Source organism: Peromyscus eremicus, chromosome 4, assembly GCF_949786415.1.
Source record: "Peromyscus eremicus chromosome 4, PerEre_H2_v1, whole genome shotgun sequence".
NCBI classification, from domain to species: Eukaryota; Metazoa; Chordata; class Mammalia; order Rodentia; family Cricetidae; genus Peromyscus; species Peromyscus eremicus.
Window position 1 is genome coordinate 140,836,986 of NC_081419.1, and position 18,502 is coordinate 140,855,487.

The window sequence follows — 18,502 nt, forward strand, 5'->3', positions numbered from 1 at the left end:
AGTGCAGGGCTTGTTTCAGGTCCTTGTTTAAGTAGTCTGTCAGGCTGGATCATCTCAGCTAGCCATCTCAAAATTGTCCTGAGTAGTTTGTAGTCCAGAGTTGATCTTTCCGTGGTGTTGATCACCTTAATGGCTTTATCATAGTTCATGTGGAATCATCTTTGTGGGGTCCCTTCATCCTTTTGAAGATTTCAAAGTCGCTGTCAGGTGTGGTCATGGTTCCCTGCAGAGATATATATATATATATAGTGCCTCCTCTGTGGTTTGGAGCAATCACAGTCTGATAAATGTCTGTCTCTCGGAACCATGAATGTTCTTCCCTAGAAGAGAAAATCTTCACAGCAATTTCTCCCCACCATTTGTCTTGCCAAACTTTTCCAAACTGACCTTTGCCAATGCTTTCTTGTAACACAATGGTCCAGGCAATTCTTCTTTGAACAAGCAGCAGTAAACTCTTCGTCCCAGGTAGCAGCATCGCTGCAGTCACCAACATGATGAGAAGGAGCCAGCAACTTGGAGCAGCAGCCGCTGCCTCCATGGTCCCCACCGCAAATGTTTGTGGCTCGGCCCTCGCCGAAGCTTCTCCTTAGGAAGCCTCCTAGGCCGGCCTCAAACTCAGGATCCTCCTGCCTCTGCCTCCTTCAGTAAATCCAACCAGTGTGCCACCACAACTGGCCAAGTGTAGCTCGGGTCTGAGGCTGCGGTCCGCAAGGCCACAGGCAAGTAGCTTTTTTGAGAATTCATACCATGAACGTTGGGCGCCAGATGTAGCACAAACGAATCTTAAAAGTTCTTATTAATAAAATCAAACCTGAGGCCAGTTATTGGGGTAAATGCTGGAAGATCAGAGAAGCAGAACAAGCCACAGCTACCTCAATTTACATCATGCTGTGGCAAAATTAACTACACAATAAATTAATATAATCACTTTTATGGACAAGAAAGTGCACTCCATCAATGGCATTCTTATGGTACACACAGATATTCTTAAAAGGGAAAAGAAAGCAGCTCATCTGACCTCAAGCCAATCATCTCCAACAACTCAGAAGTATGGCGATATCCTGAGTAATTGCAAGAATGGGAAAGGCAACACCCTGGAAGGTCTGCCCCAACTGAGCTTTATTCCTGTAGCCAAAGACCCAGGGACAAGCCAGGCCACCACGCCCACATCAGTGTAGGATGAGAGAAAGGAAACACAGGCAGCAGAACACTGGCCCTTTGGTTCCAGCTCAAAACAACAGAAACCAAGCAACATCGTGACTCATCCCCAGACAGCTTCCTAATCCCAAAAAGGGCCCCTGCTCAGACCGACCAAAGAACACAACAATCACCAGGCCCACACAGGATCTATGCTTTGTTGGACCAACCAAAGGAGGAGATAAACTGTTAAACGTCCACATTAAATTAACCCTAGAGTGTCACACCATTCACTGGAATCTGAGATTCTCCTTAACTTTTTCAATAGTATTTAGGAATGAAATTAAGTAGATTTGTGACCAAAGGGTCACGTGTTTTATATACCAATAAAGACAACACACTTTATGTTTTCCATATCAAAAAGTCCCTTACCAGAAATAATCTTATATCCAGACACTATATTTATAGTTATAACAGAGAAACAACTATTCTGGAAAAGACTACAGCAAAGAGGCCGTTTGGAGGGCAGAGGCTGGAGATCCAGAGCTCAAATCTTGGCTATATAAAACCAACTCAAACTAAAAAGAAGGAACGAGAAAGAGAGACAGAAAGAAAAGTGAGCAAGCCTGTAAGAGCATTCTACAGAAGTCCAGCACTGACTCAGTTGTTGCCCTTCTTCACCTCAGCCTTCACGTATCTGTGTTCATAGAAGAAAACAAAGAAATGAACGTGGTGACAGAGATGGGTATGAAAAAGTCAGTGTCATTTCCCTTTACCACTCTTAAAGTTGACTTAATGATTTAAAAAAGATTGTTCCAAGTGAACAAGAATGGCAACATGTGTTAAAATCTAATCAAACATGATTCACTCCAGAACGGTCCATGTCTGATGACACCGCTCACACCAACAGTCTGCTGGCAAGCGGCACAATTCAACGAAGAGTCTGTTTTCCAACATACAATGTATACCTGAAGCATCAGCTCTGACCGTGCTATCTGGTTTACTGTTCTAATTTGCACTAATAAGTTAGCAGGCCTAATAACACTAAAATTAGATCTGTGGTGTTTAACTGGGGGCTATTGGGCAATGATCTTGAACAAAAACCACAAGAGCTAGAGCCCGGCTGGCAGGTGCTTCTGCAGGCCTTTTCCCTTGCAAGTACAGACTTGGCTCTGCTCAAGGCTGGTGTAAATTAAGCACAGCAGAAATTAGCAACACCTTCTCAAAGGGCGGGCCAAGGGCATGCCAGTACACAGGTGCTGTACTCGAAAGCAGAGCCTCCGGGACACAGGTCCCTTCACCCTCCAGGTTTACCACAGCCTGGGAAGACATGGCCCCTGCAGAAGTTCTGAATTACAAGGGTTCAAGTGAAGGCTTGGAGTGACAGGAATTTCACTGAGACCAAGAGCTTCAGGCCCTATGTGCACCATTCACTATAGATTCTAATCTATAGGCAGGAAGCTTCCCACTCACCTACCCAGATCTCTTCCTCTGAGTATGGTAGTTAGGGCACAGGGACAGTAAGGGGGACATTTGTCTGAACTGGTACTGGACTTCAAGCATCCCATACGGTCTTTCAATCTTCCTGCTGTCCCTGCAGGCTTATCCACTGTCTGTCATCCTTTTTCATAGATGGCACCTGAGATCACAGGCCATCTGAAGGAATGAAGCCAGTCACTCAAAGCTTCAAAAATCCAGGTTACAGAAGAGCGGATCCCTGGCTTGCATTCTGCTTTATGTTGGGGGCAGGGAGGGACTCTTCTGGCCCTTACACTTTATTTCATGGTAAGTCCCTAGTCACACCATAAAGGTCCACTATACTATTCATTTTACTGTAGCTTTGAAGTATTCTATAATAAAGTCATTACTGAGGAAACAATTAGCTTGAGCCCAAAGCCAACCCCTAAAGTAGCTGTTAACCTTGAGTTAATCTTCCCTGGTGCCAAATGAAATTCCAGCAAATCCAAATATTCTAATTCCTACAAATCTTAAGACTCCTAATATTTTAAACCAGAATGAAAAGAAGCCAGACTCCCAAGTCAACAGCAAAACAAAATCAAACAAATGCCAAACCAACTTTTGACTTCCTCCCCTTTCCTGATTCTCACTTACTCAGACTGTTAGTGCAGGCCAGAACCTCACAGTGGGGGACCCAGCTGCCCTGCAATAACTCCAGGGATGGGCCCTGGCCTTACTGCAACGGAAGGGAGCTCTTCCTACCTTGCACTCATTCGTACAGAGCATGGGAGAGTAGCTCCCATGAGGACATGCTTCTCACATGGACTTGGAGTTTCATAAAGGGCTTGGTTCCTCACTCTCCCTCAGAGAACTAACTCCAGAGGCTGCGCAAAAACTGCCTCTTGAAGCACACTTTGGGCTGGGCATGGTAAGGTACATGTGTAATTACAGCACTCTAGAAGCTGAGGCAGGAGGATTGTCATGAGTTCCAGGCCAGCCTGAACCACTGTGAACCTTGACTAAAAACAAACTCAGAGGGATGACAGGCAGTGAGTCCCAAAGACAAAGCCTGGAAACATGGGAACCTTTGACCTAAGTATTCCTCTAATTAAAACTAGAAACGATGCCCACAGCAGCTTGTACTCTAAGTCAGGGTGGACTGTGTCCTTATGTTTATCGATTATTTTACCTTAAAGACTCCAAATTAAGGTTAAAACAAAACAACACTGCATTCACTTGTGGTGGACAGCATCAGAGCCTTCACACACTGTATATATTCTGTGCTTTATTGTGATTTGAAAGCATGGTTAAACCCATCTTGAGTCCTAAACTGGGGGTTCAGGGAGAACCTCCCACTTGCCAACAGCCCACGACCTGTCCTTCATATAGCCAGCAAGCATCTGACTTCAGTGGGCATTATAAATCTGAAACTGTACTATGATTCATACTTTTGATCTCAATCAGCATTTTTACAAATTCATAATGTTCTTAATTGAGTTCCTTGCCTTGAAAGTTTACTAGTAGTGCGAGCGTCAACGTACTCCAGCAACAAGGAACACTCAGAAGCTGTTCACCTTCACTGCCCAATACTTACCAACAAGTACTTCCTCAGCATCTGACAGTATGGGAAGCAGGGCTACAGGAGTGACCAAGAGCATCAAGGCCCATGACCTTCATGTTGAATGAGGGGCCTGGGCCAGTAGCACAGAGCTGCTGCAGTGAAAACAGTTCTAAGCTGGTTTATGATGCAAGACAACGCTTTCTGAGTACCTGCTAAGTGTCACACTGACAAGGTCTCACTATGCAGCTCTAGAAAGGCCTTGCACCCTCAGTCCTCCTGTCCCTCCTGTCTCTGCTTCCCAAGTACTGCGATTACAGTGGTGTGCTGTCATTACCCTCTATTTACAGACTTGAAGAGCTGGAGGATGTCTTAGTGGGTTAGGAGTGTGCACTGCTTCTCCAGAGGAACTGAGTTCAGTTCCCAGCACTCCTGTGGGGTGGCTTCACAACTGTTGGTAACTCCAGCTCCAGGGGATCTGACTTCCTCTTCTGACCTCTACATACATACTCAGACACACTACGTGTAGCTAGAGTTTTCCTGCCTGGCCCACAGTCAGGGCAAATCTCTCTCACCCGCCAGTCCCACAGCTTCTCAGACCCGACCAAGTAAACACAGAGACTTATATTGGTTACAAACTGTATGGCCGTGGCAGGCTTCTTGCTAACTGTTCTTATATCTTAAATTAATCCATTTCCATTAATCTACACCTTGCCACATGGCTTGTGGCTTACCGGTACTTTACATCTTCCTTGTCCTGATGGCGGCTGGCAGTGTCTCTCTCACTCAGCCTTCCACTTCCCAGAATTCCTCTTTGTCCCGCCTATACTTCCTGCCTAGCCAATGGCCAATCAGTGATTTATTTACTGACCAATCAGCAACACACTTGACATACAGACCATCCCACAGCACATACGCATAAATAAAAAAGCAAATCTTAAGGCTAGAGAGGTGGCTCAGGGTTAAAGAACTTGCTATTTAGAAAATACAGGTGGACACAGATAATGGACTGCATCTTTCTTTTATTTATTTATTTGTTTATTTATTTGTTTATTTATTTATTTATTTATTATGTATACAGTGTTCTGCCTACACGTATGCCTGCAGGCCAGAAGAGGGCACCAGATCTCATTACAGATGGTTGTGAGCCACCATGTGGTTGCTGGGAATTGAACTCAGGACCTTTGGAAGAGCAGCCAGTGCTCTTAACCTCTGAGCCATCTCTCCAGCCCGGACTGCATTTTTCAAATCTCGCTATTTATTTAACCCAGAAACTGTACTGTCTCTCACGTAAAAATGTAATAGCCTTGTCTTGCACGAATTGTTAGAGAATAACATTCAGAAGCAGAAAATGTTAATGTGCTGAGTTATATTCTGGTCCTACTGAACAAAACAATCAGTAAAGAGAAAACATGGACAATATGGCTTGGTCCTGTTCATCATAAGTGGTCACAGGATGCTTCCAAACAGATGCAAACAGATGAACCTTTTGAAAACAGCCTGAAATCAGCCATCACAGAGGGCACGCCTGCAATCCTGGCACTGAGAGAGACTGAGGCAGGAGGACTGACACCAGTTTGAGACAAGTCTGGGCTACATAAAACCATGTCTTAAAACAACTAAGAATATGCCAGGTGGTGGTGCACGCCTTTAATCCCAGCACTTGGGAGGCAGAGGCAGGCGGATCTTTGTGAGTTCGAGGCCGGCTTGGTCTACAGAGAGTTTCAGAACAGCCAGGGCTACACAGAAAGAAATCATGTAGCCAAAAAAAAAGGACATGTAGATCATGAGAAAGAAACCTTCACTCTAGCCCTTTCAAAAACTCATTAGCTGGGCTACCAAGTGAGTTCCAGGAAAAGGCGCAAAGCTACACAGAGAAACCCTGTCTCGAAAAACCAAAAAAAAAAAAGTGTCAACATTGACAGGGCAATAACAGCAGATGGAGGTTTCCACTCTCTTAGCTGTGTTTTGAAACAGGGTCTTACTCTGTAGCCCAGTTTTTTACTCTGGTCTTGAACTGAAGCAATTCTGCCTCGGCTTCACCAATGCAAGCCCCCATTCACAGGCAGGCTCTAGACTTAGGGCCTAGCACTGAAAATAAAACTAAATTATTTTACCTTTTGTGCCTCAAAACACACTATTAGGAAAATGACAATGACAAGCCACAGAGTAAAAGTAAATATATAAAACTCTTACATCTGAGAAGGGTTTAATATCATTCCAAGTATTACACAAGTGGCCAACCAGCACAGAAGATGCTGAGTACCAATGAGGAAATGAAAACTGAAAGCAGAATGAGATACATTTCACTCCTACCACATGCCTTTTCTTTTGAAGACAGGTTTCTTTCTTTCTTTCTTTTTTTTTTTTGGGGGGGGGGGTTCGAGACAGGGTTTCTCTGTGTAATAGCCCTGACTGTCCTGACTTCACTCTGTAGACCAGGCTGGCCTTGAACTCACAGAGATTTGCCTGCCTCTGCCTCCTGAGTGCTGGGATTAAAGGTGTGCGCAATCACTGCCTGGCAGCAAACAGTTTTAATTCCAGCACATAGGAGGCAGAAGCAGGTGGATCTCTATGAGTTCCAGGTCACCTTGGCTACACAGTTCCAGGCCAGCCAGGGATACATAGAGGGACCCTGCCTTTAAAAAAAAGAAAACAAAACGAAAAAACTGGGGTTGGGTATGTAGCCAGTTGGTACTTGTCCACTAAGCATGGAGTCCTGGGTTCAATCAATGAAACCAGACATGGTAGCCCAAGCCATACGGCACTTGGGAGGAAAGAGCAAGAGAAAAAAGGATCACCATTAGCCACCTGGGGCCTCACTGACAGCCCTGGCTGACCTAGAACTCACTATGTAGACCAAGCTGACCTCAAACTCACAGAGATCCGCCTGCCTCTTGTGTAGGGAGTGCTTGAATTATAGGCGTACACCACCACACTGGGACTTAATGTGTTTCTTCCCTCATCAAGCAGGGAAGTGCTTGCTACCAATCCAGATGCAGGAAAATTACAACTCAGAAAATGCCCCTATCATTACTGTGAGGATACAGAGAAAAATGAGTGTTTATTTTAAAGACCAAATGCTTTTACATACAATTCATAGAGGGCAGATATGGTGGCTCCTCCCAGCATTAAGGAGGTAGAGACAAGAGGATAAGGAGTTCAAATACAGTCTCCACTACCCAAACTTGGAGGTCAGTCTTGAACCAAAAAGAAACAAACATATAAGCAGTACACTGTAAATTATTCAGTCATCCCGTGGCTACATGCCGCGTGGCTCAGTACTGGTCTACCCACTGAGGCCCTGGATTTGATGGAGGAGGGAGTTAGCCTGTCATTTCTGATCTATCTGGTTTGACTTCCTCAGATAAAAAGTTTTATAAGCCAAGTAAAAAAAGGTGTAGAACTCTTCTAAGGTAAAACAGAAAACCCAAATCCTGATCCAGGAACTGAAGAGATGACTCAGTGGTTAAGAGCACTCACTGCTCTATCAGAAGACTGGAGTTGGGTTCCCAGCACCCACACCAGGTGACTCATGCCTGACCTGACCTCCCTGGGCACTCTCTCACACACAACATACATACATATAAATAAATATTTAAAAAATTTTCCATCCAAATACTTTATTTCAGAATTTTCCAAGGGCTATGGGCATAATGGGATAGTGGAACCCTACCTATGTGCAAAATCAGAGACCCCCCCCAGAATTGCAAAACAAGTCAGTCCTCCTAAAATCGACAACTGTGTCATTCTTCTGAATGACAATCAAGGTTTAGCTAACACAAATACGGCAGCAGTGTTATGTAGGAAAATACTATTTTCTGACCATCACAAATGACCCACTGATCCAATACATAAACTGAGCATGAGCACTTTAGGTTTCGTGTATTAAGGCATAAAAGTAGAATTCCTTAGCTCGATGTGGCTGTTTTTGTGAGATGGAGTCTTTCTCTTGGTGGGCTGAACTCGGGAAGCTAAAATGCAGCATCCAAGTTTGCTGTCTCACATCCAAGCGTGAGGAAACCGGAAGCATGGAGTGAGCAGAATGAATGGCAGTTTTATTAAGGAAACGTGAGAAAGAATTCCCAAGTGTGGGAAGGGCTCCAAGGGAGGAGTACTGTCCGGGAATTCCCAAGTGTGGGAAGGGCTCCAAGGGAGGAGTACTGTCCGGCTGCCCTTCCCAGTGGGCTTTTATAGCTTTTATGGTGGTAATCAGATGGAGACTAAGGTCATCTTTACTCAGATTGGTCATTTTTGAGCAGCGTATCAGGTGCCGAAACAGGAAAGAGACCACAGGTCCTGAGTAATGTCCACTCAAGGGAGGGGTGACCAGAGCTCCACGACTAGTCCACGATCTACATAGGCTCTGTCCTTACTGCCTAAGACAAGTCAGCTCCTGTATGGAGCCGGACACAGTGGCTCACAGCTGTGATCCCTGCAGACAGGAGGACCTTGAGTTCAAGGCTAGCCTGATCAACACAGGGAGACCCCATCTAAAAACCAGACAAAAGGGAGCTTACTGGTACAGTGCTTGTGTAGCACACACAAAGCTCTGGGCCAGACATGGAGGCATATACCTGCCAGAGAGGAAGAGGCAAGAGGATGGGAGGCCAAGGTCATACTCAACACAACAAACCTGAGCCAACTTGAGCTACATCAAACTGTCAAAAAAAAAAAAAAAAAAAAAAAGTTTTTTTAAGCAAAACTTCTAAGCTCGTCATGGTAACACCTTTAATCCCAGCATTCAGGAAGCAGACACCAAGTGGATCTCTAAGTTCAAGGCCAGCCTGGTCTACATAATGCTTTTTCAAAAAAATAAAAAATAAAAATAAAAAGCAGAATCTTCACAATCAGCAGTTCTATGAGAGGAAAATACATTTCTCTTTTCTCATCTTTCCAAGCTCCTACTTTACTAAACACAGAATTAAACAACAGGTTTAAATGCCTATAAATTATAGTGCTCAGAACACCTGGAGGATGAAAACAGTTCTGCTTACTGGTATTTATTACAATGTCTTTGACTTTTTATTAAAAACAACAAAGAATTGTGCCCACCAGCACAGAGATTAATTTACAGGCCAATTCTGTGCTTGCTTTTTGACCACTCCACACCCACAGCTCATCTCCGTAATTAGGCCACTCCCTACCTCAAAGAGCTATTCCTCCCTGCTGCAGGTAACTAAAGCACCTGGGAACAACGGTCAGGTTCCTTCCACAGGCAGTGTCAGAGTCACCAGAAGAAGAACAATACCCCAGGGCAACCAACTGCTTACCCAAGCTAACAAAGGGAAGGGGGGAAAGAGGGGAATTCGAGAAGGGCCAACTCTCTGAATTATTTAAGGTACCGCCATTTGCTTGGGGAAACTGAATTCATGGGAGGATCCCATTTGAATGCTCTTCACACAAATGTGCCATAGAAAAAGCCGTGGGTCCAAAGGCAATCCTCTTCAGTTCACATCCACTATGCTGGGACTGGAGGAAAGTGCAAAGGGCCCTGTTTGCTGCTGAGACGCTGGATGAGCGGCTGTGAGAAAGCAAGACTCCTCTCTGCATATTAAAATTTAAAGATGACCCCAGGGCAAAAGATGAGAACAAGACAGATTACATCCCAGGGATACCCAAACCATCCTTCGTAGTTCTTTTCTATCTGACACAGGACAGACTCTGTCCCAGTGACTTCCAAGACAGACTGCAGTGTAGATTCCAGGTCTTATATACCAGGCCAATGTCCTCAAGCAACAGCACCTCGAAAAGCATGGGAACCACACACAAACCCTTGCCCAAACTGGCAGCAGCAGAGTTTTCCCAGGGAATAGGAGTTCTTGGGGCTACGGTGGAGCTCTCTGGTAGTGAGCTTGCCTAGGATATGTGAGACCCCAGGCTCTCTCCCCAGCACCACAGAAAAGGTCAAGGGGCTCGTGCAACCTTGGGTCAGAAAGTGATTCTATTCTATAGTCCAGTTTTTTCAGTCCACAGGAGAGAAGACCCAGCAAGTTTTGCATCTAAGTGTGAATGGTGCTCAATCCCAATGAAGTTTAGAGCAGTGGCCATCTGTGTCAGGAGCAGTAACAAACGTGAGGGGCTTTGGGCCCAGCTCTATGTCAAGCCCTTTTACACCCACGTTCCAATTTAATTCTGACAAGCACATAGAGAGGCAGTAGGGGATAGGAGAATGAAGTGTCCTTGAAATCACGGCTGACTGGAACAGAGGTATAGCTACCACCACAACTAAGACTCAGTCCTCCACAGCTGGGCCTGCAGGTCCAACTTATCTCCTACTAGTCCCTTACTTTTTCCTGCTCCACGCCCCCTACATGTCCTGGTCCTCCAGCACCACAACCCCCATCCACAGACTGATGAGTGACAGTAATATTCAGCTTTCAAACAGATCCAGTTGACCCCAAGATCTTAAAATTCTCTTCCACGTATCCATCCCCATCAGAATAGAAACACAAAACCTTCCCCATAAAGGGACCACAGGGATAGAAATACTTTGCCCTCCCCACTTCCAAACTATCCCACATTTGAAAGTGCACAAGAGGGATGTCACAAAACAACCTGGTGACAAGATGAATGACGCCTCTCTACCTACCTAGGTCTCTCTAGGCCTGCTGGTGATGGACTGACTTGGCCCTTCAGGACATACTGTCTTCCATTTCTATGTGTTTCTTGCAACCGATCTTGCCATCATTTGTATGGCATGTGTGCCCCGGGACATCACAATTCTTAAGTCTGGGCAAGTGTAGCTCAGTCTGGCTGAAATGAAAGCTGTAATCAGAACTGACCACATCTGGGAACAAGACAGACATGCAAATGCCAACTTATTGAGCCACTTTCTTAATTCCTTTTGTCTCAGAGATCTAAAAAAAAAAAAGAAAAAAGAAAAAAAAATAAGGTCAAAGGCAGGTCCTGGGACCTGAGGAATGACTGTGACTTCCCTGATAGCTCTTGAGGGATGACCAGAGGCCGCCTCTCTGCCCACACCCACCCTGCTGGCTTCTGATTAGCCCTTATCTACTTAGCTTCACTTCTACTCCAGCTACTCCTGACAGATCTCAGCAGCTCCCCATTCCTCACCAGTTTCCTTTGAATGGTTATATGTCCCTCCACTTTAACAGTCACAAAAGCCCAATAAAGGGGACCAGGTGAGTCAGTAGCATCTTGGCAACTGTGGCTTTGGATTGTCACTCTCCCAAAGAACTCTAGAAAGACATGGCAAGAGAGCCCCCTCCCTCCTGGCTGTCATGATCCTGACCAGGCAGGTATATGTAAGAAGCAGACCCACCTTTCTCACTGACAAAGCCCAGCTCACTCTGAATCTAAGACCTTCTTTCTTAGACGGCAAGAACTCTGCAGAAAGGACTGAAAACATGGCCACCGCATGCCCTGACAGCAGGGGAACTGTTCCTTCTGTAATCCAGCCCGCCCTCCACATACAGACTCCTCCTAAGAAGGGATGCAGGGCACTGTATTCAAAGACATCTGTCCAGAAAACTTGGGAGGTAGAGGAAAAAGGCTCAGAAGTGCAGTTCATCCTTGGCCACATGGTGAGTCTGAGGCCAGCCTGGGCTACATGAGACCATGTCCCAAAAATCACAATCTTGTGAGTCTGAGTTGGAAAAGGAACATTGAGGGGGAAAGAAGTGTCTTAATAGGAGAAGGTGCTTAATTTTCTAAAGCAAAATAGTCCATATACCCCACTGTATCTCCTCCAGAAACCCATGTGTGAAGCGGAGACCTTCAGAAGGCATTTTGAAGACAGTGACAACAAAAGGCTTCCCTGCCATAACAGAGTGAAGGAAATCTGAACATTGCCAATGTTTATTAGAAAAAAACCTCTATTGGATTATGTAAAACATGTACTTTTTCTATAATCCTTATTTTTTTTTTTAGAATCCAGTATTTTTTTTAGAATGTCAACAAACTACTAGCATTCCATATACTAAATCATTCATTAGCTTGATTGAGATATAATTTTTGTTTGTTTTGGTTTTGGAGACAGGGTTTTTCTGTGTAGCCCTGGCTATTCTGGAACTCGCTTTGTAGACCAGGCTGGACTCGAACTCACAGAGATACACCTGCCTCTGCCTCCTGAGTGCTGGTGTGTGCCACCACCACCCAGCAAAGTATAATTTTTTTTTTAACACAAAGGCCTGTAATTCCAGATACTCAAGGGGCATAGGCAGAAGAATTGAAAGTTCAAGGCTTGCCTAAGCTACAGTGAGTAAAACCCTGTTCTGTCTTGATCCTCCTAATTTTTATTACATTTATTTACTTATTTATTTATTTATTGTATGCCATGGGGAGATTATAAAAGCCAGAGCTCCTTCTACAACATGGGATCAAACTCAGGTCATGATTTACTCACTGAGCCCTCAATTCACACACACACACACACACACACACACACACACACACACACACACACACCAAATGAGAGAAACCAAAACCAAATGACTTCCTCAAAGTTATTTGGTCAAATCAGGAGGGATCTGAACAACTGGTTCTTTCTTGTCTTTCAAACACTAGCCACAATCAAACTATCCTCGGGAATGAGCAGACCAAAACGGGAAAACCATTCCCCACTTCCTTTCTTCAGCTGTCAAAGCAGAGAAAAATTGGTTGAAATGGCAAAACAGAACTTCAAATAGTAAAATTTCAGTAGAATGCTCAGTTAGCCTTAACTGCATGCAGCATCTCTCTCAAGGGTTCCTGTTGTAATGATTGGCAGAGGTCAGTGGCTCTACCATGCTGTCAAATGAAGGGACCATAAAGTTATTAAGATGTTTTCAGACCAGCACTTTATATCTGCTTCTATTAGCAGCTCAAGTCCATTCTCCTTTAAAGGACCTGTCGGGCTGGAAGTACTCTGAGCTCTGAAATTCCTCTAGTCAGAGGGTCATAAATAAGATCAAAGTTTTCTCCAGAAAAGAGGGTATGTCAACACTGCAGGTAAAAGTGATAAGAAAGAAGCATTCCTCAAGCTGTGGAGAAGGGCTTCAAGGAAGGGGAGCTCACATCTTGAATACCTCTCCCTTTCTCTTCTTTTTCAACTCTCAGCCGCCCAAATGGGGATTGAAGCCAAGGCCTCACACATGCTAAGTGAGAACTCTCTAATACTGAATTATAGCCCCAGGCTTTTTAAAAATGTATTTATCCTTTTTATTTATGTGCAGATGTGTATCTGTGTGTGTTCATGCATGCATGTGCTATACATGTGAAGGTACTTTAGGCCAGAAGAGGACTTGAGGTCCCCTAAAAAATGTTACAAGCAGTTGTGAGCCTCCCCATATGGGTGCTGGGAGTCAAAATCAGGTCCTCTGGAAGGGCAGCAAATGCTCTTACTGCTGAGCCATTTCTCCAGTTTCTAGTTTGTTTTGGAATATAGAGTCTCACTAAGTTGTGATATACTCTGGGAGTAGTGATGTCTCTTAGCCCTGGAGCACACGGTCATAAGGACTACAAAGTGAGTCAAAAGCAATGACTGGGAGGGTGCAGGGTGAGAGGGATATCTGGGAGGAAGTTCAGGTCTGCCACTTTCCACGTACCAGAAAAACAGACCTGTCACTATTTGGAAATGTACTAGATTGAACTATGGTCGATACCCTGCCTACAAGATAAAATTTCATATGGTTCAACTTTATGTTCTTTAGGTGGCTTGATATAGTGGCACACACTTTTAATCATAGCACTCAGGAGGTAGAGACAGGCAAATGTCTATTGGGTTCTGGGACAGTCTGGCCTATACAGAGACCCTGTCTCAAAATAAAAAATAAACATAATCTTTTGTATGTGTATGGGTGTTTTGCCTACACACATGTCTGTGCACTACACATGTGCATACCTGGTGCCTTCAGAGGCCAGAAGAGGGTGATAGATCTCCTAGAATCAGAGTTACAATAGTTGTGAGCTGTCATGTATCTACTGGGAATTGAACTTAGGTCCTCCGGAACAACCGGTGCTTGTAATCACTAAGCTATTTCTCCAACCCTTTAAGCTCTTTTTTAAGTTTTTGAGACAGGGTCTATGTAGTCCCGGCTGTCCTGGAACTCACTATTGTCTCACTATGTAGACAAGGCTGACCTCAAACTCACTGAGATCCTCTTGCTTCAGCCTCCTAAGTGCTGGAATTAAAGGCATGTACCACAATACACAACTTAAGATCATTTTTATAACCATTGCAAATAAGGTTTTTATATCCAAAGGCACATAAACCCTTGCATTCTCTAGACTGCCTCACCCTTAGGGAAAGACTCACCACAGCACAGTTGAAAGCTAGACATTTGAAAAATGAAGTTCATTAACAAGGAGGGCATGGAAGGGGCTAGTGAGATGGCTCAGCAACGAACAGCACTTGCTGCTCTTGGGGAGGAACCAGGTTGGGTTCCTAGCATCAACATGGTGGCTGTAACTGCAACCATCTGTAACTTCAGTTCCGGGAATCCGATGCCCTCTTCTGGTCTTCATAAGCATTGCATGCATGTGGTGCACAGCCATACATGCAAGCAAGACATCCATACACATAAAACATAAATCTTTTTCTAAAAAGCAAGATAAATAAAACAGCCAAATAGCTAAATGTAACTGTGGTTATGTGACTCCTAAGATTCCTCCTTTTTACTGATTCTCCCCATCTCTTCTTCTTGTTTACAGTGCTAGGTAACAAACCCCGGACCTTGCACAATGCTAGGTGGTACTCTACTACCCAGCCACATCCCAGCCCAGCTGTTCCTATTCCCTACCAACACACTTTGAATCCACAATAGATCTGTTCTTATACTTCTAAGAAGCTACTAATGAAATCCCAAGTGTTTCCTTCGTCTTGCAGTGACACAGGATTTGGGATCCTAAGCATGGTGATAATACAGTGGATTCACTGACCTAAAATCTACTATTGAGGAATATGAAGTCTGTAAGTTTAATTTCTGTTGGAGAGTCTGGCTTCTACCCTTATCAAAAGGTGATCACCATGGAGATACGGGGGATATACAGACACAGACCAGAGACACCTGTCACTTTCACAAAAGGTTAAAAAACGAAGATCTGGCTGGGAGATGCCTCTAGGTTTAAACCCATCAATTTACACCCATTTTATGAGAATCTAATGTCCTATTCGCTAATGAGCTCTCTTCTCAATTAATTCCACTAATTAGTTATCTATTCTTGTGCAGCCAGAATTCCTGTCCTTTTACTTAGCAAGCTTAACAAGCCACAATAATTATACATCCCTAGTGGGGTAGCTGCTCACCAAGTCAGTCAGGACAATCTCATGTTGGCTCTTCCAGCTTCCCAGATGAGGCTGACAGTATGAAACACCAACATTTAAAACCATCAAGTGAAACAAGCTTTAAAAGAATAATCAGGGGAGAACCTCGCACTCTCTCTCTGGAAATTTCTCTGCCAGTTCAGAGTTGCCAGGTCACCAGGGAAGAGCAGCATTTACTACTGCGATCTCAAAGGCACTTCCCCAAGGCGGCACCCATCTCAACCATCCAGAATTCTCGCAATCGGCCCCACCCCCAACAGCATCTTCTCATTTTTCACCATGGGCTGAAGTTTTCTCCAGAACTCCAAGACCACACTAAGGCAGACAAGTCGCATTCCTTAAACCTTTTTCCTTCTGTCCCCCAAACTACCTGTAACAGCACGTTTTATTTATTTATTTCGAAGACTCTGGGCGTCCGCTAAGGAGATAAAAGCTTCAAAGGGCATTTATGGACCTCCAGTCTTTAAAACCTGATGAGGCTGGGATTCGTAGCCCCATTTTACAGAGGAGAGAAGCTGAGGGCCCAAGGTCATACAGGACATCTGACCTCAGTGTCCTCTGCCCTTAACCCTCACGCTGCCTCTGCCTTCTCATCAGCTTCCCTCCTGTTCTGGGAAGGGCTCGTTTTCCTCCCCAGGCCATCTCCCCCTCCACAGGGCGGGCCTTGGAGGAGAATCGCTACCCACTCCGTTTCTTCTCTGCGCGCCCCCTCCCTTCCACCTGGCACCGTTTCCCCAAGGCCCCTGTCACAGCACCTCCTCCAGGGCCAATTCAAACTTCCCATCGGTCCCCAGAGCAGGTCCGGTCCGCTACGAGGAGCCGTGGGCGAGCAGCGGGCAAGCAGCGGGCTCGGGGAAGGCGGAGGGGGAGGGGGAAGGGGCGCGCAGCCCGCAGCCCCGCCGGGTCTGGGCAGCGGCAACGCGCGGCCGCGGGGGGCGCGGGCGGCTGCGTCAGGGAGGAGGCCGCGCGTGCGGGCAAGCTGCGGGGTGGCGCGGCAGGAAACGGCGAGTCACGGAGCGCGGGGCCGGCCGGGGCGGCGGCGCGGGCCGCGGCGGGAAGGGGCGTGGGGTGGCCGCGGGGTCGCCTTCCTACCTATGCCGGGCGCCACATAGACGAAGTAGAGCAGCGAAGACGACAGCGAGAAGAAGAAGAGCGCGGCGAGCAGCGAGCGGCGCGGCAGCCGCAGCAGCCCCCGGCGGGCGCGCATGCTGAGCCGGCGGCCGCTCGAGGGCCGGCCCGGGCCCCGCTCCCGCCGCTCCGGTCCGCCGCCTGGGCCTCGGCCGCCGCCTTCCGGGCTTCGCGCGCCGCCGCCTCGCCGCTTTCAGCCGCCGGCCGCCGCGGGCCGGGCCACATGAGGCGGGAGGGGGCCGGCGGCCAGAGGAGCGCAGCGGCGGGGGCGGGGCAGGAGGGGCGGGGCCTGGTGGGAGGGGCGGGGCCTGATGCCGGGGGTGGGCGGGGGCAAGGCCCGCTGCCTGAGGAGCCGATGGGGGAACCAGGCCTGAGGCAGGCCCGACGGGGACCGGAGTAGGGCGTGGCCTAAGGTGGGGGCGGGACGAGGGCGGGGCCTGATGCTAAGGGCGCCGCCGCGAGCCTGCGGAGCACACCGGCAGAGACCCAGCCTGAGGTCTGATGGGGAGGGGGATAAGGGCGGGGTCTGAGGAAGAAGGACGTAGCCGCGAGCCTAAGAAGCATTTCGGCGGAGACTGGGCCTGAGGCCTGACGGGGCGGGGGAGAGAAGGGCGCGGCCTGGTGCAAGGGGCGGGGCGGGGCGGGGCGGGGCCGGCAGGCGTGGGGCGGGGATGGAGGCGGGGCCTGGATGTGGGGGCGGGGCGGGCGGGGGACCGCGCGCTTGCACTCTAGCCGCAAGACCCTCGCGCGGCCGCCGCCCATGCTGGCAGGAAGCGTCTTGCTAGTACGAGTTGGTTCCGGGCGCAAGCACCCTGCGCGAGGGCGGAGGGGTGGTGGACAGAGTCTGAATGACCAGGTAGCCCGCTGCCGCATGAGAGCATGGATGCAGAGGCCGGGACACTGGTGTTCGCCCTCCTTCCTTCATTCATTCCAGTCACCATTTATGATAAAGTGCTAGTTATGGTTCCTGGGGCTGGGGATGCTCCACGGGGCAAAAAAGATAAAAATCTGTCTTCTAGGAACCTGCATTCATGTGGAGGAGAAAAAAGAAATCGATAATAGCAGGTGATGATAAGAGATATGAAGACAATTGAACATGAGAATGTTTTGGATGCGGTCTGCACTAGTCCAAAAAGGCCTCCCTCTGTAGGTAGCATGGACACAAAAGGGAAAGAGAAGGCCCACCAAGGAGATCAACAGATGCAAAAGCCCGAAAGGAAGAAGAGGCTTAATCTGCCGGCAGAGTGAATCCAACGCCAGCATGGATAAAATGCCAGGAAGGAAGGAGAGATCCAAACAAGGTCACATCCTACAGGACAGAACAATGGTGGGTGACAACTGTCAGTGTAGACGCTGAGAGATAGGTCTTCTTATCCATTAACCTGCTCTAAGTCCTAAGGTAGTGGCCTTTTTTTTTTTTTTTTTGTCCTGATTGCACAAATGAGAAAACGGAAGTTTCTGAAAGAGAAGCAAGTCATCCAAGCTATGCAGTAAGGACGCCAATCAAAAGTGGCCTGTCACCCCGACTGCTCATTCTGCACTGTCACATATTCCTCTGCGCCCTGGCTTTCCTATCATTTGTGTATTCCCTTTGATTTCCCAGGTCAGAGCTCCACAAGGACAGAGATTTTGTTCCATTTTCTGCTGTGTCTGTGCACATAACTCAGAGTCCGGTACCCAAACGAGCAGCAGATGTAGTCAGAGCACCTGCCAGGACCAGAGGAAACAGATGGCTAGTTCTTGAAGTCTCAGAGCAGGCTCCACCTGAAGTACGTGAGCTCAGGCAGAATTCCTCAGAACCCTCAGTGAGAGGGAACCAGTCATGGTGACACGTTAGGCTCACTTCCACACTTGAACACCAGGACACGTGCACACAAATAAGTAAGTAAATGTTATAAAATTAAACTGGAACACACTGAGTGGGTCTGCGAGGGGTGAGAAGGGTTTTTTCTGGA

At 47.0% G+C, this 18,502-nt stretch overlaps 1 protein-coding gene across 1 annotated transcript in view; it reads right to left on the bottom strand.

The window, feature by feature from the left end:
- Nucleotides 1–16,626, bottom strand: part of B4galt5 (beta-1,4-galactosyltransferase 5) — a 57,444-nt gene extending 40,818 nt beyond the window's left edge. The window contains exon 1 of the mRNA XM_059261941.1: nucleotides 16,512–16,626. Coding sequence (XP_059117924.1) covers nucleotides 16,512–16,626 — 115 coding nt within the window. The remainder of the gene's footprint in view (nucleotides 1–16,511) is intronic.
- Between the last annotated feature and the right edge of the window lie 1,876 nt (nucleotides 16,627–18,502).